The sequence below is a fragment of the Myotis brandtii genome, unplaced genomic scaffold (assembly GCF_000412655.1).
Source record: "Myotis brandtii unplaced genomic scaffold, ASM41265v1 scaffold10, whole genome shotgun sequence".
Taxonomy (NCBI): domain Eukaryota; kingdom Metazoa; phylum Chordata; class Mammalia; order Chiroptera; family Vespertilionidae; genus Myotis; species Myotis brandtii.
This window is the reverse complement of record NW_005353325.1, coordinates 2,952,591-2,977,640: the sequence shown is the minus strand read 5'-3', so window position 1 is coordinate 2,977,640 and position 25,050 is coordinate 2,952,591. Positions and strand designations below refer to the sequence as shown.

The 25,050-nt window shown below is 43.6% G+C and overlaps 1 protein-coding gene across 2 annotated transcripts; it reads left to right on the top strand.

Moving 5' to 3' along the window:
* Positions 1–833: 833 nt before the first annotated feature.
* Positions 834–18,087, top strand: OCIAD2 (OCIA domain containing 2). Of its 2 annotated transcripts, none has more exons than XM_005853153.2 (7): positions 834–1,061; positions 3,612–3,736; positions 8,989–9,085; positions 10,928–10,981; positions 15,141–15,188; positions 16,154–16,271; positions 17,737–18,087. In XM_005853153.2, exons 2-7 carry the CDS (start codon positions 3,674–3,676, stop codon positions 17,816–17,818), a joined length of 462 nt encoding a protein of 153 aa, XP_005853215.1. In that variant the 5' UTR covers positions 834–1,061; positions 3,612–3,673; the 3' UTR covers positions 17,819–18,087. The 2 variants fall into 2 exon arrangements, with proteins under 2 accessions (XP_005853215.1, XP_014389962.1); XM_014534476.1 differs by lacking the exon at positions 834–1,061 and adding an exon at positions 2,935–3,024.
* Positions 18,088–25,050: the final 6,963 nt, after the last annotated feature.

The window sequence follows — 25,050 nt, the reverse complement described above, 5'->3', positions numbered from 1 at the left end:
GAAAGGGTGGATGGTGGAAGTGCCCGTGAAGGGGTGCACACTGTGGAGGGGCTGAGGCAAGAGGCCTAGAGGCCAATGTCGACAGCAGGAAAAGGTGAGAAAGGATGAGGGCCTTCCACGTGGTCCACAGCCTCTCTTCCAACTCAGCACAGGTAAAGGCACCAGCAGCCTCCCCCACATGTCGGAGGCTGGGATTGGCAGGAGGCTGGAGAGGATGGACAGAGAAAAGTGGAATGAGAAAGCCTGGGCCAAGCTGACTTGGCGTGGACTGCCACCTCCCCGTGTGGGCTTGCGCAACTCAATTTCTACTCCATCGATTGAAGATGAGAATACGCACCCTAAAGCGTTGTAAAAAGGAGTGTATGGGGGCGGGCGAAATGGGTGGAGGGGGTCAAAAGGTACAAAGTTCCAATTACAAAATAAATAAATGTCCTGGGATGTCATATACAGCATAGTGACAATACTTAATAATACTGTATTCATTATTTGAAAGTTGCTAATGAGTAGATATTAAAAGTCCTCATCCCAAGGGGAAAAAATTGAGGGGGGTGGGGGTAGTAAATAAGTGCCTGTGTATGTGATGGATGTTAGCTAGCTTTCTTGTGGTGATCATTTTGCAATGTATACAAACACGGAACCATGATGTTGTACACCTAAAGCTAATACAATATTACATGTCAATTGTATCTCAAGTTGTTAACAGAGGGATTGCAGGTAAGTGAAGTCAATGCCGCGCTCAAGGAGAGTGTTCGGTGAATGGTTATCGCGTTCCTGATGGGAGGAGGGAGTTATTTGAAAGGCATCAGGAGGCAGTGTCAGGACAATCCTTGGGAGTGTGGTGGGAGTTTCGGGCTAGAGCCGTCCGGGCCTGACCGCTGAGTGTGGGCACCGATGCCACCGCCAGAGGAAGGGACAGCGAAGTGGGGAACCGGGGTGCAGGCGATGAGTGACTTGGGGGAGTAAGTGAGAAGCGGCGAGCGGAGGGGGCGGAGCAAGAGGAGGAAGGAGAAGGCTGGAGGGGAGATCCGAGAAGAGAAGTGAGGGCCCGCAGGGGAAGAGAGGTGAGGGGCCCTGGGGCCGCCGGGGAGAGGGGCGAGGGGCGGGGGTGGGAGAATACTATTTGAAGACTGGAAGCGCAAAAATACTTATGTTAGGAGATTTCATATAAATACTAATTTATATTACACTAAATATGGTTCTGTTTTTTTCTTTATTGATTACGGTATTACATATGTGTCCTTATCCCCCTGATTGCCCCCACCCCCACTCATGCCCTCACCCCCCTGGTTTCTGTGTCCATTGGTTAGGCTTATATGCATTGCATACAAGTCCTTTGGTTGATCTCTCCCCCTTACCCCCACCCTCCCCTACCTTCCCTCTGAGGTTTGACGGTCTAAGAGCTTTAATTAACTAAGACTATTTCATATGACAGACCTTACACTATAAGTAGATGTTCTCTACCCTCTCTGTGTAATAGAGTTATCTATTAAACATTATTTTTATAAAGAATGCTTATTCACTAGCAATATGAGCATTCTGATTCAACTGATTTGGTTTTCTCTCTCTCTCTCTCACACACACACACATACACACACACACACACACACACACACACACACACACATTGAAGAAGCAGAAAGACCCCAAACCAGACCAGGGCCTGGTGGTGGGAGCTGACCCGGAAGGCAGGACCCTGGAAGGTTTGCTTAGCTGTGCGCTGATGATTAACTGGGTGCAGGGGACCTGCCCACCACAGCTGGGCTGTGTATCTTTGCTTCTTGATTTAAGGCAATGGCCGAATCCTGACTGAGATAGATATTCCCATTTGACCTTTGGTGCAAAGACTTACTGGAAATCTTCAAGGAACAAGGTGCCCAGGTCCACTCTGACAGTTGCCCTTTACTGCTCACTCACTCACTGCGTGCTGGGTGCTGGGTGCTGAGTGCTGAGTGCTGGGTGCTAGGTGCTGGGCTGGGGCTTATGGACCTCATCCCTCCTCCTTATCCCTCCTTCTTGCAACAGCCCCTCAAGGTTGCTTGTCCATGATCGCCACTTAAGAGGCGAGAAAGCTGAGGTACAGGCTCGTCAAGTCATTTACCCCAAAGCACAGGGCTAGCAAAGCGTAGAGGCAGGATCTGAATTCACGTATTTCTGATTCCAGGAATGTCCACTGTAGGGCATCCTGCTATCTTTACAATAACATCAGGTACCTAAGGTGAAACTTGGTACAAGTGAGGGCCCCCGTGGCTCATACGCCTGGCAGGTTAGCAGGAAACAGAATTGTATGAGAAGATGTTCATTTTGCAGGGAAATCAGTGGTAGTCATGGCGTCCAGGGCCACAGAGTGCAGTGGCCATTGGCCAGGCATGGACTCAGAGTCCACCTGGACTATGTCCGTCCTTGCCAAGTCACTCTTCTGAGCCGTGTGACACCAGTGATTCATTCCTCTTTCATTCCTTCTCCTCCGTACCGGCTACTCCTTTCCAGTCCTTTCCTTGGCCTTTTTCTTTTCTTTTCCTGTTGGTATTCCTTGGCCTCAATGTTCACACTCTCCAATACTCTTTGTAGACAATTTTGTTTGTTTCTTGCTTTATCTGTCATCTCTATGATGACAGCTCCCAAATTCATCTTCCCAGTCTCCCCTTAATCTCTAACTCCAGACCCAAATCTTCAAATGTTCGAATCTCTATTGGCTAATTCCAGTGTATGTACCCACAGGCACCCAAATTTAACGTTTCAAACTCAAGTGTATTATGTCTATGCTTCTCACCCGCGTGTCAGTTCAGGTCTCCAGGCTGCCTTGCCTGGACTATTACGGTGCCTTTGAAACTGGTTTTTATGCCAGGGAGTCCATCCACCCTCTACAAGCTCAAGAGTCCTAGTCTTTGGTGCCTCAGACCTGACCAGAGAGACCAGAGACCAGACCTTTCTTCCTCTCCTTCCTTAGCAGCCTGGATTAGCGAGGTCTGGGGAGCCCTCGGTGTGTTGTGTAACTGCGGACTTGTCTGGCTCCCCCTTTACACTGTGAGTTCCTTTAGCACTGTGTCTGCCTTATCCTTAATCCTATCTCCTGGCCTGGCACATGACAGACACTCAGTAAATATTTCTGTAGTTAATAGCCTTGTAATGAATTGAAACTCCTTTAGGACACAATTTATAGGTAGTAAAAAATTTCAGTGTTTCAGAGTGTGACATTTCATATATGTGTGTGTTGGTGGGGGAGAAGCATTAGAAAGTAAGTTGGCAGCCCAGCCAGCGGGGCTCAGTGGTTGAGCATCGACCTATAAACTAGGAGGTCAGGGTCCGATTCCCAGTCGGGGCACATTCTCGGTTTGTGGCCTCGATCCCCAACATGGGGCATGCAGGAGGCAGCCGATCAATGATTCTGTCTCATCATTGATGTTTCTATCTCTCTTTCCCTCTCCCTTCCTCTCTGAAATCAATTTTCAAAATATATTTTTTTAAAAGAAAGTAAGTTGATAGGTGTTTGGATATTGACTAATGACAAAATGAAAGCATGTTTTCCAAATATGTGAGTTGATATAAGAGGTGTTTTTAAGGTTGATGGAACATTCAGACACAGCACAGTGACTGTCTCCTATTTTCCCTAGACATCAGGTCAACGTGTAAGCTGAGTACACCCAACTAGAAGAGAAGCAAAGACAGCATCATCATGGCGTCAGTGTCTACCCATGGAAACCAAGATAAACCGCATTTGCCACCACTAAGCAAGCAGGTATGTGTTCAGTGTGCCATCTGAAGAGGAGCATCATACCAGACTTTCCTTAAACCGCATCCAGCCTGGCACTTTGTTGGATGAATTCAGGGAAAATGGAATGGGGAAGGAAAGTGTGTTGTTGACTGCCCTGAAAAGCATGTTTTAAACTTTTATTTCCAAAATCCTTTCTTTATTCTTCCCTATTTAGCATCCAGCCTAACCAAACCTTACATAGGCTGTCAATGATTGAAGAGGTTTCCCTCAGCGGAGCAAAACTCTTCGTTGACTCTAACAGAATGATGTGTGGTGATGCTTGTTTTCACATGTTTGTTACCAAGGCCAACCTTACCAAATCTATGCCGCAGACCGGAGTTGCCGTTCAGGAGAGCGGAGTCCTGAACTAAATTAGCCATCAGGTTGAGAACCCAACTTTTCAATTTGTTAAGAATGAATATGAGGTGTTTCAGGGATACATAAAGGAAGAAGAGAGAAAGTATTGTGATGGGTCAATGAAGTTCATGTTCTCTGGGGTCAACTTTTGAAGCTAAAAATAGTTCCTGGAGGAAATGATGTTTAAGGAGCAAAGTTTAGGAGAGGCAAGCAGACAAATGATATCAAGTCACAAGGAGAAGTATGTAGACACCTGAGTTGCCTTTGTGAAATGGAGAGCCATAAAACATTTATGAGTACAGAGAAAAGGCTCGCCAGGGCTCCTCTGGGAGGCTGTGCAGGAGTTCAATCTTGCCGGTAGGACTCACAGTTATTGTGAAGTCGTGTCCCTGACCCTGGATGTGTGTGTGTGTGTGTGTGTGTGTGTGTGTGTGTGTGTGTGTGTGTGTTTGGAGGAAAGGAGAAAGGGAGGTGTTCCTATTGTTGCCTCAGCCCAGGCAGAACCAAGAAGAGATATTTACACTGGGATAAGGAGGAGTGCTTGCTGAGGAACTAAAGTGAGTAGAGAGTGAGAACAGTTCCTTCCTGTCACTGTGACTCGCCCTGACCACCACCTTCGTGTACTGTGCTGTGGGAAGTTGCAGAGAAAGAGAGAGGTGTCCTGCTTCAGTTGCTTGTAAAACTCTGAGGGCATAGGTGCCACAGGGTCCTTTGACCTTGTAATCAAGTATGTAAAGTGCTTAGCCCCTGGGAGAGAGCTCAAGAAATGGTGACCACTGCCTGGCTGATATGGTTCAGTGGCTAAGCATCGACCCATGCATCCAGAGGTCACCTGTTGGATTCCCAGTCAGGGCATATGCCCGGGTTGTGGGCCCGATCCCCATTAGGGGGCGTGCATGAGGCAGCTGATCGATGTTGATGTTTCTCTCTCATCGATGTTTCTACCTCTCTCTCTCCCTCTCCCTTCTTCTCTTTCTAAAATCAATAAAAATATATTTTCCTAAAAAAAGAAATGTGACCATTATCCACATTGATATCTACTACAAACAAGAGTTCTGAAAAGAACATAAGCAAAATCAGCAAGGTCAACTTCAAATGCCAAGGAGCTGCACCTCAACAAGAAAAACAATAAAATTCCCAGAGGTAAATGGCAGAGAACCTACATAAATCATTCAGAGACAAGGAAATATTAGTATGTGACTTTTTAGTAAGGAACAAATTAAATAAAATTTGCTTTAAAAAAAATGAATGAACCACCCACAGAATGGGAAAAATATTTGCAAGTCACATATCTAATAAGAGTCTAGTATCCAGAATATTTAAAGAGCTTTTACAACTCAATAACGAAAAGACAAATGACCCAATTAAAAAAGTGGGCAAAGGACTTGAATAGGTGTTTCTCCAAAGAGAATATATAAATGTACAACAAGCAAATGAAAAGATGTTTTATGTCGTTAGTCATTAAAGAAGTGCAACCCAAAACCACAATGAGATAACATTTTACACCCGTCGGCATCGCTATAATTAAAAAGAAAAACAAAACAGAAAATAACAAGTGTGGACAAGAATGAGAAATTGGAACCTTCATAGTTTGTTGGTGGGATTGTAAAATGGTGCAGCTCCTGTCGAAACAGTTTGGCAGTTCCTTAATTAGTTAAACATAGAATTTTACATATGACCCAATGGAATTAAAGACATGTTTAAACAAAAACTTGTACAGGAATCTGCATAGCAGCTCTATTCACAATAGCCAAAAGGTGGAAACAACCCAAATATTCATCAATAGATGAACTGGTAAACAAAATGCGGAATATCCTTGCAATGGAACATTGAGTCATAAGAGGGAATGAAGTCCTGGTCCATGCTACAACATGGATGAACCTTGAAAACATTATGCAAAGGAATAGAAGCCAGTCACAAAAAGTCATTTATTGTACAATATCATTTACATAAAATATAAAGAATAAAAAAATCCATGGAGACAGAAAACAGATTAGTGCTTGCCAGGGTGCTAAAGGGAAGTGGGATTGAAGAGAGACTGCCTAAAGGGTCTGAGGTGTCTTTTTGGGGTGGTGAGAAAATTCTAGAACCAGTGATAACAGCCACACATCATTGCAGATGTACTTAATGACGCTGAATTGTGTACTTTAAAATGACTGAAATGGTAAATATTATGTTATGTGAATTTTACCACAATAAAAAATTAACGAGCCAATATATGACAAAAGATTACAACCCAGGGCCAGTTGTGGGGATTCATTATCTCAACACTAGAGATGAAGGGGGCAGTCTGGCTAAACAATATGTAGAGATGTTCAAACACATTAGTTATCAGGGAAATGCAAATAAGACAATTAATTATTACTTTATACCTATTAGACTGTCAACATTTAGGAAACTGGATTATGTCAAGGTTAGAAAATCCCCTCTTTATCTAACCTGTTTGGAATCCAGCTGACGTACCCTTGAGCAGGCTCTGTGGGCCAAGAGGGGCATTCAGGCACTGCTAGCGGGAGTGGGTGGCACAGCCACTGGAGAAAGCAATGTGGCAAGACTTAGTGAAATTGGAAATATGCATGCCCTGTACTTTACATATATGTGTGTGTGTGTGTGTGTGTGTGTGTGTGTGTGTATGTGTATCTGAAAAATGTTATCGCTTGGCTCTGTAAGAGACGTGTGGTGGTGGCGACATGGATGCATCCTGGGGAATTACACAACAGTTACAAGCTGTGGACTAGATGGATATAGCAATAGGGGTGGATCTTAAAAGCATAGAGTTGAGTTGAAAATATTTTTAAAAATAAAATCAAATACATAAAACAATACCATTTACATTAAAAAGATGCATGCATCCAAAACAATGAACACATACAAAAGACCAACATTAAACACATAGAATGGCCCAGCCAGTATGGCTCAGTGGTTGATCATCTAACTGTGAACCAGAATTGTGGCTTCGATCCCCAGTGTGGGGTGTGCAGGAGGTAACCGATCAATGATTCTCTCTCATTGTTGATGTTTCTGTCTCTCTCTCCCTCTCCCTTCCTCTCTGAAATCAATTAAAACACACACATAGAATGGTGGTGTTGGGCAGAGGGGAATAAGAGAGGAGAATACGGATAAGAGTGAATAATACCTACATATCTACAAAGGAGGAAGATTGTGAAGGATGGGAGTTAGTCCAGTTTATAGCATGTCAACAGCATAAATACTGTAAAATAATAAAAGTAAGTCAAACATAGCAATAGTTCCACCAGAAATTTTATAACATAAAATACGTTTAAAAAGCAACACTGTCAAGATAGAAAGGAAGCTATATAGAAAAATACAAAGCAGTCTGCTGATGAGTTCATAGTCTAAAATGCATACAGAAGTGTACGGTAAAGGTAAATTAGAATACAGGTCTATAAATACAGAACTTGCCATCCAGTGCTCAGCATGTGATCCCAGGAGCGTGATCCCAGGCAGGAGTGTGATCCCAGGAGAGACCCCTGGAGTGTGATCCCAGGAGAGACCCCTGGAGTGTGATCCCAAGAGTGTGATCCTAGGAGTGTAGTCTCTGGAGTGTGATCCCAGGAGTGTGATCCCAGGAGTGTGATCCCAGGAGTGTGATCCCAGGAGTGTGATCCCAGGAGTGTGATCCCAGGAGTGTGATCCCAGGAGTGTGATCCCAGGAGTGTGATCCCAGGAGTGTGATCCCAGGAGTGTGATCCCAGGAGTGTGATCCCAGGAGTGTGATCCCAGGAGTGTGATCCCAGGAGTGTGATCCCAGGAGTGTGATCCCAGGAGTGTGATCCCAGGAGTGTGATCCCAGGAGTGTGATCCCAGGAGTGTGATCCCAGGAGTGTGATCCCAGGAGTGTGATCCCAGGAGTGTGATCCCAGGAGTGTGATCCCAGGAGTGTGATCCCAGGAGTGTGATCCCAGGAGTGTGATCCCAGGAGTGTGATCCCAGGAGTGTGATCCCAGGAGTGTGATCCCAGGAGTGTGATCCCAGGAGTGTGATCCCAGGAGTGTGATCCCAGGAGTGTGATCCCAGGAGTGTGATCCCAGGAGTGTGATCCCAGGAGTGTGATCCCAGGAGTGTGATCCCAGGAGTGTGATCCCAGGAGTGTGATCCCAGGAGTGTGATCCCAGGAGTGTGATCCCAGGAGTGTGATCCCAGGAGTGTGATCCCAGGAGTGTGATCCCAGGAGTGTGATCCCAGGAGTGTGATCCCAGGAGTGTGATCCCAGGAGTGTGATCCCAGGAGTGTGATCCCAGGAGTGTGATCCCAGGAGTGTGATCCCAGGAGTGTGATCCCAGGAGTGTGATCCCAGGAGTGTGATCCCAGGAGTGTGATCCCAGGAGTGTGATCCCAGGAGTGTGATCCCAGGCCCAGGAGTGTGATCCCATGGGTGTGATCCCAGGAGTGTGATCCCAGGAGTGTGATCCCAGGAGTGTGATCCCAGGAGTGTAAATAATGTGCTGTAGGGGAATCTCTTCACCCAGGAGGCCACACTGAACTGGGTCTGCAGGAAACCAGGGAGGCAGAGGGAGCGGGTAGCATCGCAGGAAACGTAGACGGGGGCTGGAGGTAAGAAAGAAAATGCGGCAAATGTGGCTTCAGCAGGAATTCTTTCTGACCAGATAACTGCTCCATGTTCGCTAGTCGATGAGTCACTCTTGGCTTCTCCAGCTGGGATTATTTCCTTGCCCGTGTCTGTCCAACGTTCCCAGCTGGAAGGCACTCGCTGAAACAGGTCACTGCTCTGTGCGGTGGCCAGCCCAGGACGCCACGCTGCATGACCACAGTGAAGGGAGCGTCCTGCCCTTCTCCAAGAAAACAGCAGATGCTTTTCTGGTGATTTCAGTCGACTCACCGTAGAACTTTCCTTACAGAGCCTGTTGTTTTGTCCAAAATCAAAACTGCACATCCACAGAGCGGAAATTTCAAAGATTATCAGAGAATGTCAAGAAGAAAGTTTCTGGAAGAGAGGTAAATTGCATCCCTTTTAACCTTTGTTAACACTGAATGTGCTGCAATAAACTGCCTAAGTGTCATATTAGAATTATGGTAATGATTTATTCCTGAGCAAGGGCTTTGCATAATTCCTTGAAGAATTTTGATATCTGGGCTGTTTAGAATTTAAATCCCCTTTTTGAGACCCCTTTTTAAGGGCAGAGGTAATATTTGATTTACTAGTAGGAGCACACATAACGCTTTCATGTGACCCAGAACATGGACCTAGAGTGTTATTTAGAATTTCTTGAAAGAGTAAACCTTCCTAAATTCCACTAGACTCTAACCTCATTGAGTTCAGGGAATAATGTCAAGTTTATTGCTTCATCCCAGAGCCAAGCACAGTGCTTCATATATAGAAAGTACCTAATCAATATTTGTGGAATGAATGGAAAGTCGCAGGGTCCATTAATACTTCTCTCACAGTGTCTCTGAAATAACCTTTTCTGCTGAGTCATTGGCTTTCTCTGCCTGCCTGATATAAATAAGACAAGGGTGTGAATTCAGCTATGCTTTAAGGTCTCTTCCAATTAAAAAAAAAATCATGGGTGGTAGGGGGGAGGGTAAGAGATAAACCAAAGGACTTGTATGCATGCATGTAAGCATAACCAATGGACACAGACAGTAGAGGGATGAGGGCATGTGCTGGGGGGTGGGAGCAACCGGGGAGAGCCCAATGGGGGGAAAGGAGACATATGTAATACTTTAACCAATAAAGAATTTAAAATTTAAAAAAGAAAAAAATTTAACCAATAAAGAATTTAAAATTTAAAAAAGAAAAAGAAAAAAGTCATGCTTTGTCATTTGAAAATGTCATAATAGAACCTGCAGATCTAGTCCCAATATTTGCAACATTGCCGACACAGGGATCATTTTACTGTGAAATACAGTTTGATTTCTCAAATCATTCCAACTCAGTAGCAATTGTTTTGGAATAAACACTCTTTAGAAGTTGTTATTCATCATGCATTACTATGATGATTGATTGTGCTCCTAGCAATTCATGTCTTTTCTGACAACCTATGAGTAAGTAATTTAATTAAGCCTAGTAGACTAACATTTCAGTATGACCCATTCGCCTACCATCAGATAGATACGAGTGGAAAAATTGGTTGCAATTTAATTTGTCTTGGTTGCTAGGAAGAGCTAGATGTTTATCACAGCTCGCTGCTTTTGGAAGAAGTCACTTGACACATTTTGACAGAACGAGAAACTGCCTTTGCCAGACTAACTTGCCTGTTTTGAAAATGACAGCAGAATGTCGCCCATGTTTAACATGAATGCAGTAATCTTGTAATCCCCAGAAAATAGACATACCCAAATGGTGCAACAAAATGTCATGAAAGACTAAAGCAGAGAAATATCCTGAATAGGATATTATGCAGGAGTTTTATTGTACTGGTATTTTCTTGTATGTAGGATTAGAAATTTCAAAATATGTAATTCAAGGCAGCTCCCAAATGCAACAGCTACATGTCCACACACAGACACGAACGTGCCTGCGTTGTATGTAGTGGCCAGAATCTGGTGCATGGTGGGCGTTCAGGCAAAGTGGATGTCAGAGACGGAGTCCCATGGGGTTTAGGTTTTGTTAGATTAAAGCTGTACAGCAGGTTCAGTGCCTGGGGGCAGACCCCGAGAACAGTCTTCAGGAAGTACTTAATAAATCCTTTATTTGTCGAATAAGTAAAGTAACAAATGACTAAAAAGTCATTGCCAAGGTAGGTAAGAGAAAACACTCCGAGTCATTCTCCCTGACTTCTAGGTGACGTGCCAAGTTCTAAAATTCCAGCACTGAAGGGCGTTTTTGTTTTGCAGCTCTGCCCTTTTCTCTTGGAAGCATGCTTGTTACCCAAGGACTAGTCCACCACGGTAAGAATCAACATTCGTTTACTAATTTATCTCCAGTTTTCTGCGAGCCTCCTGGCCACTTTTTGGTGCGGGGCATGTATTTTGTGGTGAGGACTTATTTATGCAGGCTTTTGCCTATTTTCAGCATGAACCCCTCCACCCACCCCTCCGGAAGATGTCCTAATCCCCAGAATGAGTGACCATGTTAGGTTACCTGGCAAAGTGACATCAAAACTGCAGGTGGGAAGGCTGTTAATCAGCTGACCTTAAAATAGAGAGATTATTCTGGATTAACCAGATGGGCCCAGCATAATCAGATGGATCCTTAAAAATTGGGTCAGGCCTGACTGGCATGGCCTGACCTATGAACCAGGAGATCAGGGTTCGATTCCTGGTCAGGACACATGCCTGGGTTGCAGGCTCGGTCCTCAGTGTGGAGTGTGCAGGAGGCAGCCAATCAATGATTCTCTCTCATCATTGATGTTTCTATCTCTCTCTCCCTCTCCCTTCCTTTCTCTGAAATCAATAAAAATATATTTTAAAAAAAAACAGAAAAAAATTGGGGTCAGAAGACGGAACCGGAGAGAGGGTAGCATGAGAAGGACTCACTCAACACTGCTGGCTTTGCTGATAGACGAGGGGCCAGGAGCCCAGAGTCCAGGAATGGGGGTGGCCTCTAGGAGCTGGCAAGGAATGCAGCCCTGCCAGCACCTTGATTGTAGCCGGCTGCCCAGACCTGAATGTTTGTGCCCCACCCCCCAGTTGACATGTTAAAATCCTAACCTGCAAAGGGGATGATATTAGGAGGTGAGGCCTTTAGGAGGCGATTAGCCTGTGAGGGTGGAACCCTCAAGAATGGTAGTGCTCTGGCAAGAGACCACACCGAGCTCCCGAGCTCCTCCCACCACAAGAAGTCTGCAAACCCAGAGAGGGGCCTCACCAGCCCTGAGGATCCCCTGATCTTGGACTTCAGCCTCCAGAACTGTGAGAAATCAATTGCTGTCCTTTATAAGCCCCCCACCCCCAGTCTTGTTTCACAGCTCCAACAGACTGGCACACCCAGTGAAACCCATTCTGAGCTCTGACCTCCAGAACTGTAAGCTTGCAGATGTGTGTTGTTTTAAGCCTCCAGGTCTGTGGAAAGTTGTTACAGCAGCCACAGGAAACTAATACAGTGCCTTTCTCTGTGCCAGAGTCCCTGCGTCTCCCAGGGGCTCAGTATAAGTTAGACAGACTGTTCCCTGCGCATGGATGCTCCGGGGAGGAGGTAAATGGGGCTGAAATCCACCAAGCTCTGTCCCTCAAGCCATTTGTCCTGGTGAGAGGCTGCATTTCCTGAGGAAGGGCGCCCTGTCTAATTTGTACAACAGGCATGAGGACTAGCAGGCGCCCTGCACCCCCCACACAACCTCTCCCCTCCTCTTGGTGTTCCAGTTTACCTCTCTCTTCTTCCTTCCTTGCTCCCTTCTTTTTTCCTGTCTCCATCTCACCAGAGAGCCCATAGGCATTGCCTAGTTCCCAAATAGCAAGAAGGCATCTGACCCTGTCGAAGCCCATTGCTTTGAACACTGCTGATGACCAGGATTTAAAAAAGAGTATTTGTACCCGGCAAACATGAGCGAAGACGTTCAAGTTCTTTTTTGGGTCTCAGAGACCACATGTGTCATTTTTCTAGGACAGTGGTTGGCAAACTGCGGCTCGTGAGCCACATGCGGCTCTTTGGCCCCTTGAGTGTGGCTCTTCCACAAAATACCGACTTTTTTTCACGAAGTTTCAATCGCACTGTACATGCGCGCCTGCACGTGGTATTTTGTGGAAGAGCCACACTCAAGGGGCCAAAGAGCCGCGTGTGGCTCGAGAGCCACAGTTTGCTGACCACTGATCTAGGAGAATCCCATTTCAGTCAATATTATTCTTCTCTTAAGGATTTAAGTTGATTTATTAAATATGATTTCATTTTTATAACTTGAAGATAGCCTTTTTATGGAAATATATTTATCAATCAGTAATGAGTTTTTGTCAGGCCATTTTTGACAGCAAAGAAATACAGTCATGCCATTATCGGGATTATATCTTATAAATATTAAACTCAAAATCTATCGTTTCTGGCATGTGCACAAATATACTTTTCCAGGGTTGTGCAGTAGTTTTCTACAACTACTATAACAAATAACACAAACATAGTGACTTAAACAGTACAAATGTATTATCTCACAGTTCTGGAGGTTAGATGTCCAAAATGGGTCTCCCTGGGACTTCCTTTGCCCTTCCAGCTTCTAATGACCACCCAAAGTTCTTCTTGGCTCATGGCCCTTTCCTCTGCCTACAAAGCCAAGGTCTTTTACTACTGCCATCTGTCTGGTTCTGCCTCAGAATCTCTCTTCTACATTCAAGGGTCATTGTGATTACATTGGGCCCACCTGTGCTGAGCCAGGTGAACCTGAGAGGGGGCGGTGAAGGATTTAGAAAAGACAGACAAGAGAATAAAGCTGGGGCTAGGTGGGACGCTGCTCTCTGATGGAGAGACAGCGCCACGGCCTGCAAGCAGAGTCTTTATTTATTTTATTGATTATTTTACAGAGAGGAAGGGAGAGGGATAGAGACTTAGAAACATCGATGAGAGAGAATCATCCATCAGCTGCCTCCTGCACACCCCCTACTGGGGATGTGCCTGCAACCAAGGTACATGCCCTTGACCGGAATCGAACCTGGAACCCTTCAGTCTGCAGGCCGACTCTCTATCCACTGAGCCAAACAAGTTAGGGCCAGAGTCTTTATTTTATAGCCAGATTCCACGAGGCAAAGTAAGGGTGTGGTAAGAACATTCTTGCGGATTTCGAATCTACTCAATTACATCTACCTGATCAAGCTTTGTTTCCTTGCTGCACCTCCCGCAGCCTATATCACTCAGCCACGTGGAACCACAGGTTCGGACCTTAAGGTCAAGCTTACAACTAAAGCCTTTGGCTGTAATTGTGCTGGGACTTGCACGTGGCTTTGCCACGAGAGGATCGTGCCCTCTCGTTAGTCCCAGGCTTGAACCTGTCCAAACGCTGTAGCTGCTCTCCACACCCACCCAAGTGATCCAGGGTAATCTTCCTATTTTAAAGTCATCTGAGTCACCCTAATTCCATTTTCTACCATAATTCACCTTTGTTATGCAATTGTAACCTATTCACAGTTTCCAGGGATTGGGATATATATGGACACCTTTAGGGGGCCATTATTCTGCCTATCACAGTAGTAAAGTTTTTATTTAAAAATTGTGGTAGGTATTCCATCAGGTGTCAAATAACAACATTTCAGACAATGACAGACTACATGTACAATGGTGCTTCCATAAGATTACAATGGAGCAGAAAAATCCCTGTGGGCTAGTGATGTGAGAGCCATGGGAACGTCGAAGCACAAGGCATTTATCTCTCAGCTACCTGAGGGGATCCCGGTGTAAACACTCCTGCTGCACTGCCTGTCATATAAAAGTATAGCATCTGCAACTTGGACAGTATGTAATACTTGATAACGATAATAAACGACTATGTTCCTGGTGTATGTAATGACTATACTTTTTGTCATCATTTTAGAGTGTCCTCTTCCACTTATAAAAAAACAGTTCGCTGTAAAACAACAGGCTGTGTTACGCCAGCAGCAGCCTCGTGCATCTTGTGTTTCCCGTGTCTCTTGATTGCATCGCTTTCTCTTGAGTTTGACTTAATCTCGTGGTGTTTTGCACAGTAACATGCTGTACAGGCTTGTAGCCTCGGAGCAATAGGGGGGCGTGCAGGGGACAGCCGATCAATAATTCTCTCTCATCATTGATGTTTCCATCTCTCTCTCCCTCTCCCTTCCTCTCTGAAATCAATACAAATATTTTTTTAAGTAAAATATTAAAAAAAAAAGAATCTATCTAGCCCTGGTCAAGTGGCTCAGTTTTTGGAGCATTATCCCAAATGGTTGCGGATTTAATGCCTGGTTGGGGTGCATACGGGAGGCAACCAATCCATGTTTTTTTCTCTCTCTCTCCCTTCCTCTCTCTAAAATCAATTTAAAAAAAACCCATATCCTCAGGTGAGGGTTAAAGAAACTGCGTATATATTAAACTTTGAAGATTTCCTTATACTTTATAAGTTTCAATAAGTAATACGATGAAATAATAATGTATATATATATTACTCCTTAGGTTATTTAGCAGCTAACCCAAGATTTGGATCATTGCCTAAAGTTGCACGTAAGTCATAGAAGTTAAAAAAAATTATTTTTAAATAGATGTTTATAGCAGCTGGAGATATGAACGTCCAGGTTAACCAAATTGCCTGCATTGCCTTTCTGAAAAATCAGTCTTTATTTTTTGCCACTTCACAGTTCTTCGTTCATTCAACACTTCCTGGAATCAAATTGAGCCATAGGAACCTCCCCTTGGAGAGTCCTCTTTAAAGCGGGGACGAGGCCTCCTGGCAGGGCCCACCAGAGCCTCAGAATGATGATCCATTCGGGTTTAAGTTTTCTTCTTTGGGCCAGTCTTTCCCGGATATTTTCTGTAGTGAACATAATAAGTGAATAATTTTTTTAAATCAGGGACTTTCTGATACACCAACCATAACTCAGGATTTCCTTTTTTCCACTCATAATACATCGATCTACTTTGTACAAAAGGGATGCGTTCCCGTTTACAGTCTGAAACTTCATTCCCAGCAAGAGGAGCAGGTTGAAGATTTCTTCCCTGAGAGGCTTTCTCTGCCTCGTGACCTCTCTCCCCTACAGGCAGGATGGACCACAGCTCCCCAAACTCCAATCCATACAGAGAATTTCCTACCCAGTGATTTGGAGAAACCATACCCCCTCCCTCCCCTGGTGGCCTCAGACATTTATTTGCTGGCCTGGCCTCGCTCAGGCTGCCTGGCCCTGGCCCGGGGTCACACCCCTGCTTGCTCTGTCCTGGCCCTTCTACCACCAGTTCAACACGGAGCCAGAAAGTCTAATCCTGCTCTTTCATAGGGAGGTTCATTCCCAGAGTGTTTGTCCATTGATTTGTCGTGGTGCTTTAAAAAAAATAATGTTGTCTTTATTGTTGAAAGTATCAAGGTACTTTTAATATTAAAATTACTACTATTAATAAAGAAAGTTCTAGAAGATAACTAATGGAGGAGATTCTGACCCTTTATATAATCTATCTTTCCTAACCTGCTTTTACAGTTGCTGGTATCCTGGGATATGGCCTGGGAAAGGCATCATACATAGGAGTCTGCCAAAGTAAATTTCATTCCCTTGACGATCAGCTACGCGGGGCTGGCTTTGGTCCAGGGCATAACAGGTTTGTAATCTGTTTGATTGGGGGATTGTAATGAAGGTAATTATAAAAAGGTAAATAAAAGATGATTCACCATTTAAAATATTAAAGTTTTTCTTAACATCTATATGCTGGGGTGAAAAACCTCCTTAAACCTCAAATTTTGAGTTCTTGCTATTCGACTTCAATAATAATTACTTATTATTTGACTTAGTTTCCTATTTCATTTGCTTAACAAACATTTAGTGAGTATCTACTATGCTCAAGGCATTGTGCAAGTCTGAAAAGAATACCTTAGTCAGTAGACATGGCTTCTACTATCACGGGGTTACACCGAATTTAAACAGGTTTCTTTATTGCAGGACTTTTCAGAGCCTTTACTGTGTTAATATACTGCATATAGCGTGATTCTCATTAGGGGATATAAGCAGTAGGACTCTGGAGTGAAGGGCATTGCCTCTACTATTAGAACACCTGGGTCGAAAACCAGTTGTACCACTTATTAAATAAACCATGTAATCTTGGAAATGTTTCTTAAACTCTCTAATCTTCAGTTTTCTCAACTGTATAAAATGGTGAGCAGAATTGTTTTCATGGAATTGTTATAAGGAGGAGAAATGACTGTGACACTCAGTAAGTAATAGCTATTTCTACCACAGGACTAGTGTTGGGGACACATTCACTAAAGACCCTCACTTGTCACAGTGGATTCTATGTGAGAGGCAGCACGGTACTGTGCGGGGGGAAAAACCAAAAAACACTGGGCATGATCATTATTGGCCTTTATCTTGAGTGAAATTCTGGCAGTCTCAAGCCAAGAAGCAGCTCCTACTATTCCCTAAGACAGTGGTCGGCAAGCTCATTAGTCAACAGAGCCAAATATCAACAGTACAACGATTGAAATTTCTTTTGAGAGCCAAATTTTTTAAACTTAAACTATATAGGTAGGTACATTGTTATTAACTTAATTAGGGTACTCCTAAGCTGGCCTTTGCTAAAAACATCCTCAATCTGATTGAGGTACGTTCGCTGAGGTCGACCCCTTCCAACTCTCCCATCCACACTCGTCTTGTAGCCAGTCTCACTCAACTCCTGCATGAATCGTGTGCCTCCCCCGAGCTGCGTATCCCGCAGCCCACCTGCACCGCGTCTCCGGTGGCCCGCCCGACCGACCAACTGACCGACACCCCCCACTTCTTCTAACACCACTTCTTCAAAATAGACTCGCCCAGGCCGAAAACCGACTTCTGCGCATGGGCCACAAAGTTTCAATCGCACTGTACGTGTGCGCCCGCACGTGGTATTTTGTGGAAGAGCCACACTCAAGGGGCCAAAGAGCTGCATGTGGCTCGCGAGCCCCGGTTTGCCGACCACTGACCTAAGACATTGGGCCTATGAGCGTCAGCATAGGACAATGTCTCTCAATCAGGTGTTAAGACTAGAGCTTCCAGTGTCAAAGCACAAACCTCTCTTTTTGCTTCTGTTCTAGGCACTGCCTGCTTACCTGTGAGGAGTGCAAAATTAAGCACGGATTAAGTGAGGAGCGAAGTTCACAGCCATCAGCTTCCTAAACTCTACACCTGTGGCTTTTGAAGTTTCTTAAAGTTCTGAATTTGCACACACACTACAATTTCAAGTGTACTTGAAAATAGCGTACAGTGGAACAGAAACATTGTGATTCTCTCTATCAAAATGCTTTTTGCGGAAGATTCTCAATTGAATTGAGTGTATGTTTTTCTACTGTGTACGAACATGGTGGGAGAATTCACACACCGAAAAGAAATTATGTTGTATTCTAACTTGTATACAGTGAAGTAAAAGAATGTCAAGTCCTCTCTAATTTTCCCCATCTATTCGTTCTTTCTGCCTTAGTTCTGGGTTTTAAAATCTCTTAAAGTGGACAGGCGTGAAGGTTGAGGAGCTTGGGAAGTCATACCCCACCCAAAACCATTGTGTATGGAGATAGAAACACAGGGCAAGAAAGATTGCTTCTTATAGGTATGTGGGGTCCTTAATGAGAAATTCGTCACTTCAGAGAGTCACAGTATGGGCCAATTGTCCTTTTGGTGACCTCGGTGACTTTATGCCTCATCAGTATGGTGGCGTTTTGCTTAGCCATTGGGTACACGCTTATAGTCATCACTCAAGTACTGGGTTAGTTTATATACTGCTAGTGGCCTCAAAGAATAAACACAACTTCCCAAATGGTCCCTTCTTCTCCCAGGGAACAGTTTATTATGGGAGGAATCATGGGAAGAATTAATGCATAGAATGATAAACTTTTAAGGCTATAGGCAGATCAGAAGCAGCTAATTCAACCCCATGAGTTGGATTCCTATTTATTGCCAGGTGTGTGTTTTTTGTTTTGTTTGTGTGTGTGTGTGTGTTTTGTTTTTTGGTTTTTTGCAAAAAAATAAAATAAAACCCTCTTCCATTGGGGACCTTTTGTTTTATGGCAGGTTGTCTGAGTCCTATTTTTAAAATGTCCCTTGCATTTTTTGCATTTTCTCAGAAAAATGCTTTCTTTCTTTTTCAAAAAATATATTTTATTGATTTTTTACAGAGAGGAAGGGAGAGAGATAGAGTTAGAAACATCGATGAGAGAGAAACATCGATCAGCTGCCTCCTGCACACCTCCTACTGGGGATGTGCCTGCAACCAAGGTACATGCCCTTGACCTGAATCGAACCTGGGACCTTTCAGTCCGCAGGCCGACGCTCTATCCACTGTGCCAAACCAGTTAGGGCAGAAAAATGCTTTCTATGTGTGTCACCATTTATACATTGGGCATGTGTGTGTACGTAATTTGTGTTTTGTGTAATACATCTTGAAACCTGCACCATAGAGGTAAAAAGGGGAACCTCATCAGCAGTTAATACTTGATATGAAATATTTTATTTAAAACATCAAAAATATTTGCAAGTTTCTATTTTCACATGAACACTAAGTGTATGAAATGGAGTGATGTTTGACTATCTCTTCTTGTATACATCTCCTCATGTCTCAGTCGATAAAGTTCTCCTTCTGTAAACCAGATCACAGAGCCAATATCCTAGTTTCTTGGATGCAGTTTAATTCTTGGCTCTGACTTAGCAATTGGTGACTCTTTGTTATCTCTGCTATTGGTAAAAGTTCAGATTTGGGCACATTTATTTCCTGCATTCCAGAAAATTATTTCCCAGGGATCAGAACATTTTCACATTGCTAAGCACAGCAAACCAATGCAGAAATCGGTCTCAGGGTATTGCGAAAGGTCAATCTATTATTGTTGAGAAGGCACACTGTTTTTCCTGCTGATATCTTCATAGTTCTGCATCAAATTGGGTTTATTGTTTGGGCTCTCTGCTTTTCCAACATAAGTAAGTTATTCATGGAAGCAGTTTTTTCACAGTGATCTCAGTGTGAAAGGAGATCTATAAAGAAAAAGAAAACCTAGACGGTCATCTAAAAACTCTCAGATATTTTGCTCCATTATCTATTAGGAAGCAAGTATCTGGGGAACAATGTCTGTTTCTTAAAGGAAGATGTGTTAAAGGAGCAGCATTTGCCATTTAGCATGTAGCAATTACCAACAACACTCACCACCACGCTGGTCATAAGCTTGTGAAAGTAGCACCTTCATGGTGGAAAAAAAAAAACACGTTGTACTGTATATACTAGTAATGCTTATATATTTTTTAAATTCTCATTTAAGCAAAGATATTCTTTTTCCTTGCTGTCAGAATGGATGATTTATCTCTATTTTCTGTGAACATTACACAAGTAATAAAATTAATCTTGAATGGCGTGATTAAGCCATGAAAATGTGCTGTAGGTAATTTTCATGATATTCAAATAATGCAAATCTGTTCATTGACAGAACATGTTTCCACTTTGGAACTCTACACCCAAATTTCAACGGTAGAGTTTGATTCCATAGACAGAGTTGGCAGAGATATCGGTGACTAACCCACCGGCTGCAAAGGCCAGGGCCAAATTAATAATGTAATTGAGTGAAGCTGGACTAGGTGCATGTTAAAACAGGCATAACCTTCACTTCCACACACACAAATAGGCCACCTGCTGTTGTCAAATCTTCCAATTTGCAAAACAAATAAGTACAGGTTTTATGTGAAATATCCTGGTTTTTAAATCTTGAATCTTTCATCTATTCCATTGTTGCCTACTGTGTTCCAGGCACTGTCTTAGGTACGTCAGTGGGAATGTGACAGGGAGCACAACCAACAAAATTCCACACTTTCCTGGAACTTATATTCTCAGCACCAGTCTGAGGTTTGAGACCTGACTCAACCCCCCACCCACTGAAAATCCCCTCTGCTGTCTGGGCAGGTGAGGTTCCAGGACCTACGTATGTACTTCCAGGGGAAGGACACCTGCTGCTCCATGTGCAACCCAGTACACTGCCCAGGTGCAAAACTACCCAGAAAGGTCTGTGGGAGCCCAGGCCTGCCTCCCTGCCCCTCTAGACTAGCTCCTCCAAGACAGGAAGTGTATCCTTTTTTACTTATTTCTCAATTTCCACCCTCAAGCAGAGTTCTTGGCCAGACATAGGCACTTCATAAATATTTCTCAGCCTAAACTTGTAATTTCCCTGTGGCTACACAACAGAATTCTTCTTCTTTTGCATAACAGCCTTTAAATATTTGTGATGTCCTCACATACCAAGACTCCAGAAATGGGCTTACCAGGTTTTTCTTTTAGGCACCTGAACAGATAGCAAGAGGCACTCTACATTAGGCCCTGGGCTCAAATTCAGCCCCACCATTACTGGCTACCTAACATTGAGTCAGTTATTTACCTGCTCCAGGCCTCAATTTCCTCATCTGTAAAATGGGAAGATTTTCGATTTACCTGTAGGTTATTCATGAGAATAAAATGAGTTTTGCCCTGACCGGTTTGGCTCAGTGGATAGAGCGTTGGCCTGCGGACTGAAGGGTCTCAGGTTTGATTCCGGTCAAGGGCATGTACCTTGGTTGAGGGCACATCCCCAGTAGGGGGTGTACAGGAGGCAGCTGATCAATGTTTCTCTCTCATCGATGTTTCTAACTCTCTATCCTTCTCCCTTCCTCTCTGTAAAAATCAATAAAATATATTTTTAAAAAATGAGTTTCTTACAAAATGCTTAGAACTGTGCATAGCTCAGAGCAGCCACTCAATGGATGTTAACTACTACTACTACTGCAGTCCAAAAAACGTTTCATTGTGTTCCATTTTTGGCCCATGCTAGGCTTTTTCACATGACCTACCTTTAAGTCAATTCTCTCCATTTATGCTTAAGCAGCAGGTCATTCTGAATTTCAGTGTAACTCATTATATATACATTTATCTCTTTTCAATTTCATGATCCTGATTTCAGGTCCAACTATCTGTCCTTTTCAGTCCAAAATCTGTGATTTAACAGGTGAGTGATGTGTCGTCCGCATTGGAAAATATTCAGATTACCCCTTTGGTTTCTTATAGTGTTCAAGGCTCATGATCAAACAATCTTTGTTAACTGAATGACTGTCTTGCAGAAGCAGAGTTTACTTTAAAATACAAACCTCAAATCGTAGTTTGGTTCATTAGATTATCTCATCTCTAAATGTGGGTAGGTCAAGAAGGAGGATGGGAATGGGAAGGTGACAAAAGAGGAGGGACCTGGGAGGTAGAAGCCAATAATGGTGGGGAAAGAAATAGCAAAAAGGAACCTCCCTGAATAAGGTTTTGAAAATCAGGGCTGTCATCACAAGCCTTATGGCTTCATTCATTAATTCAATATTTTTCAGAACCTATTATATGCAAGGCAAGGTGCTAGAAGAAATAGGAGTACATGCATACATAAGATAGTCTCTGCCCTCAAAGAGTTAGGTAGAGGAGATATATAGCTAAACAGCTGTAGTGCAATGTAACAGTCCTGTGTGGGGTAGATGCAAACCCACTGCCATTAGAATTCAGGGGCAGTCGTGGTCCCTTTTGCTGTCCTTGCAGATTGAATAACTGGTCCAATTCTCTACTTCTCCTCATATCCATGCCTTTTGTCATGGACTTTTGCATTTCCTTTCCACATGGGCTTTTGCATTTCACTTTTGACCTTGGGCTTGTCCTATGACTTGCTTTAGGCAAAATGTGAGGCAGAAATGAAGGTCTGCCAGTTTCAAACTTAGGCCTAAAGAGACCTCTGTGTTTCACTTGTGTCTCTATTATGAACATAAGAACATGCCCGGTACCGAGATGCAGAGGCAATAGCTTGCAGACTGACCCATCAGTTCCACAATTGCCTAAGATCTAATCCCTACAATAAACCCCTTATTCTGCATCATTCAGAGCAATTCTGCTTTTCCATCAAACTCTAACACAGGAACTGGATAGCTGGAAGTGGCCTGCAGGCATAACAAAAATCTCAAACACGTTGCATTGGTTGTGGGAACAAGTGGCATATAAATGCTGGCAGGACTTTGAGGAGATTATGAAAACTTGAAGGGCCTGGATGAAGGTGTTAACAGAAGCCTAAAGACCTTCCAAGTAGGCTGTCAAGAAGGGATTATAGGAGAGGAATTATTGGAAGCTGAGATTCTGAAGATGTAGTCAAGTTTAGCAAAACTGTCACCTGTGGTAACATAGGAAATAGGAAATGTACCTAAGGAACTTGATTGGCTAAGATTTCTGGGGTTAAGGGTGCCACTTGGCTGCTGTCTAAAATGAAAGAAGTGAGGCAAAAAAAAAATCATTCCAAGTGATTTGGAGAAAATATAAAGGTCCAAACAGTCTTTTAAACCTGCAAAAGGTTCTCATATTCAGAAATGGCTTCCAGTAAAGATCAAATCCCGAGTGGGGTGATGGCTTTTTGTTCAAGACCTCAGAAGGATGGCAGTGCGCCACAGGACAGTTCAGACACGCAGATGACCCTCTACGTGTCCTAGGAATAACCACGTAGACCTGCCCAAAGCTTCACAGGGAACCCAAAATAAAAAGGGGACTGCTTCCAGGAGACATGGGTGGCTTTTGTGAAATGGATTTCAATTGATACTTGAGAACTCCACAGATTTAAAAAATACACCAGTTGGGACAGGGGTAGTATAAACAGGCCTTGGGATCCTCGGTTTCTATGGGCAGGCTTAAGAAAACTAGTCAGCGGCAAGCATGAGCTACCTACTTTATGGGAAAGGTAGGACCACAGCCATGACGAGCCCCTGGGGAATATGGTTGCGCTCTATTCAAAGAACTGGCAACGTGAGCCGGCTCTGCTTCAGAATTGCTGGCCAAGTGACTGGCGTGTACCCTTTTTTTTTTTTTTTTTTAAACAAGGGATGTCTAGAATAGTAATATGGCTAACAGGTATTTGGGTTGATATTCAGGTTGAACAGGGCAGAGAACCTCTTTTAAGTTCACAGGTGTGTTTTTTAGTGTTTTTATTGATTTTGGACAGGGAGAGGGAGAAACATTGATGAGAGAAATACTGATGGGTTGCCTTCTTCCTGCATACCCCCCACTGGGGATCAAATCTGCAACCTGGGTATATACCCTGACTGGGAATCAAACTGGCAACCTTTGGGTGCACGGGACTACACTCAACTGAGCCACACCTGCCAGGACCTAAGTTCCTACATCTTCAGACTTTTACCCAAGTGCCTCATGCATACCAGAACCTGAGTAGATGATAAACTACTAGATTTTGAGCTGATATAATGGGATTCAAATTAGAGTTCCTGGGAAAAGCTGTGAGTTGACTATGCATGTGGGAAGGATGTGAATTATTGCAAAATGTTCCATCCCACGTTATTTTAAAAATGTGAGGAGGGTGGGAGTCTTTCCTTCCTGCACTTTGATAGGCAGGCTTGTGCAGAAATGCTACTGACTTCAGAGTCTGGGCTGTAAATAAATGGCAATGGGGCTTTTAACATACTAACTGGAACACTCATGCTAGAGCCCTAAGTGGTCACATACAGTCTGACTGCTGTGAGCACACTGTTGTGAGGAGCCCACACTAATCCATGAAAAGAAACATGGCAAGGCCCTGGAAATAAGAGAGCTGATGCCCTGCCAGGCCCCAGCTGCTCTAGCTCCCTGTTGTTTCAGCTCCATCCAGCATCTGACTGCAAATCTGGGACCAAGAACCAAATCATTCAGCTGAAACCCTTAAATCCCGACCCATAGAAAAACCGATACTGTTGTGAGGAGCCCACACTAATCCATGAAAAGAAACATGGCAAGGCCCTGGAAATAAGAGACCTGATGCCCTGCCAGGCCCCAGCTGCTCTAGCTCCCTGCTGTTTCAGCTCCATCCAGCATCTGACTGCAAATCTGGGACCAAGAACCAAATCATTCAGCTGAAACCCTTAAATCCCGACCCACAGAAAAACCGATTTTTAAAAATAATTTATTTTTCAATTATAGTTGACATACAATATGTTTGTGTACAACCCAGTACACTGGGTTATATTAGACATTATGTAACTTACTAAGTGATAATCCTGATAAAGTGAGCCAAGTTTTGGGATGATTTGCATCATCCAAAACAGAAACACTGTTTCTGATAGAAATGTAATATAAATAAGAATGTAAATGAAACCACAATTTCATTTTCCATTCACCTAAACCAGGAACAACCATAATAAAAAAAGGATACCAAATTTTTATTCCCCTGAAATTTGCAGTTTTTAAACATGACCACTGCTTTTTTAGGCAGAGCCATTTACTGTAGTTGATTAATCCACGAGTCACATTTACCATATTATTAAATATTCAGAGATGACTTTATTTCCTATCCCTACACCACTTATAATGTACTTAAAATAGGTCGCAAACAATAAAACCATGAAATCAG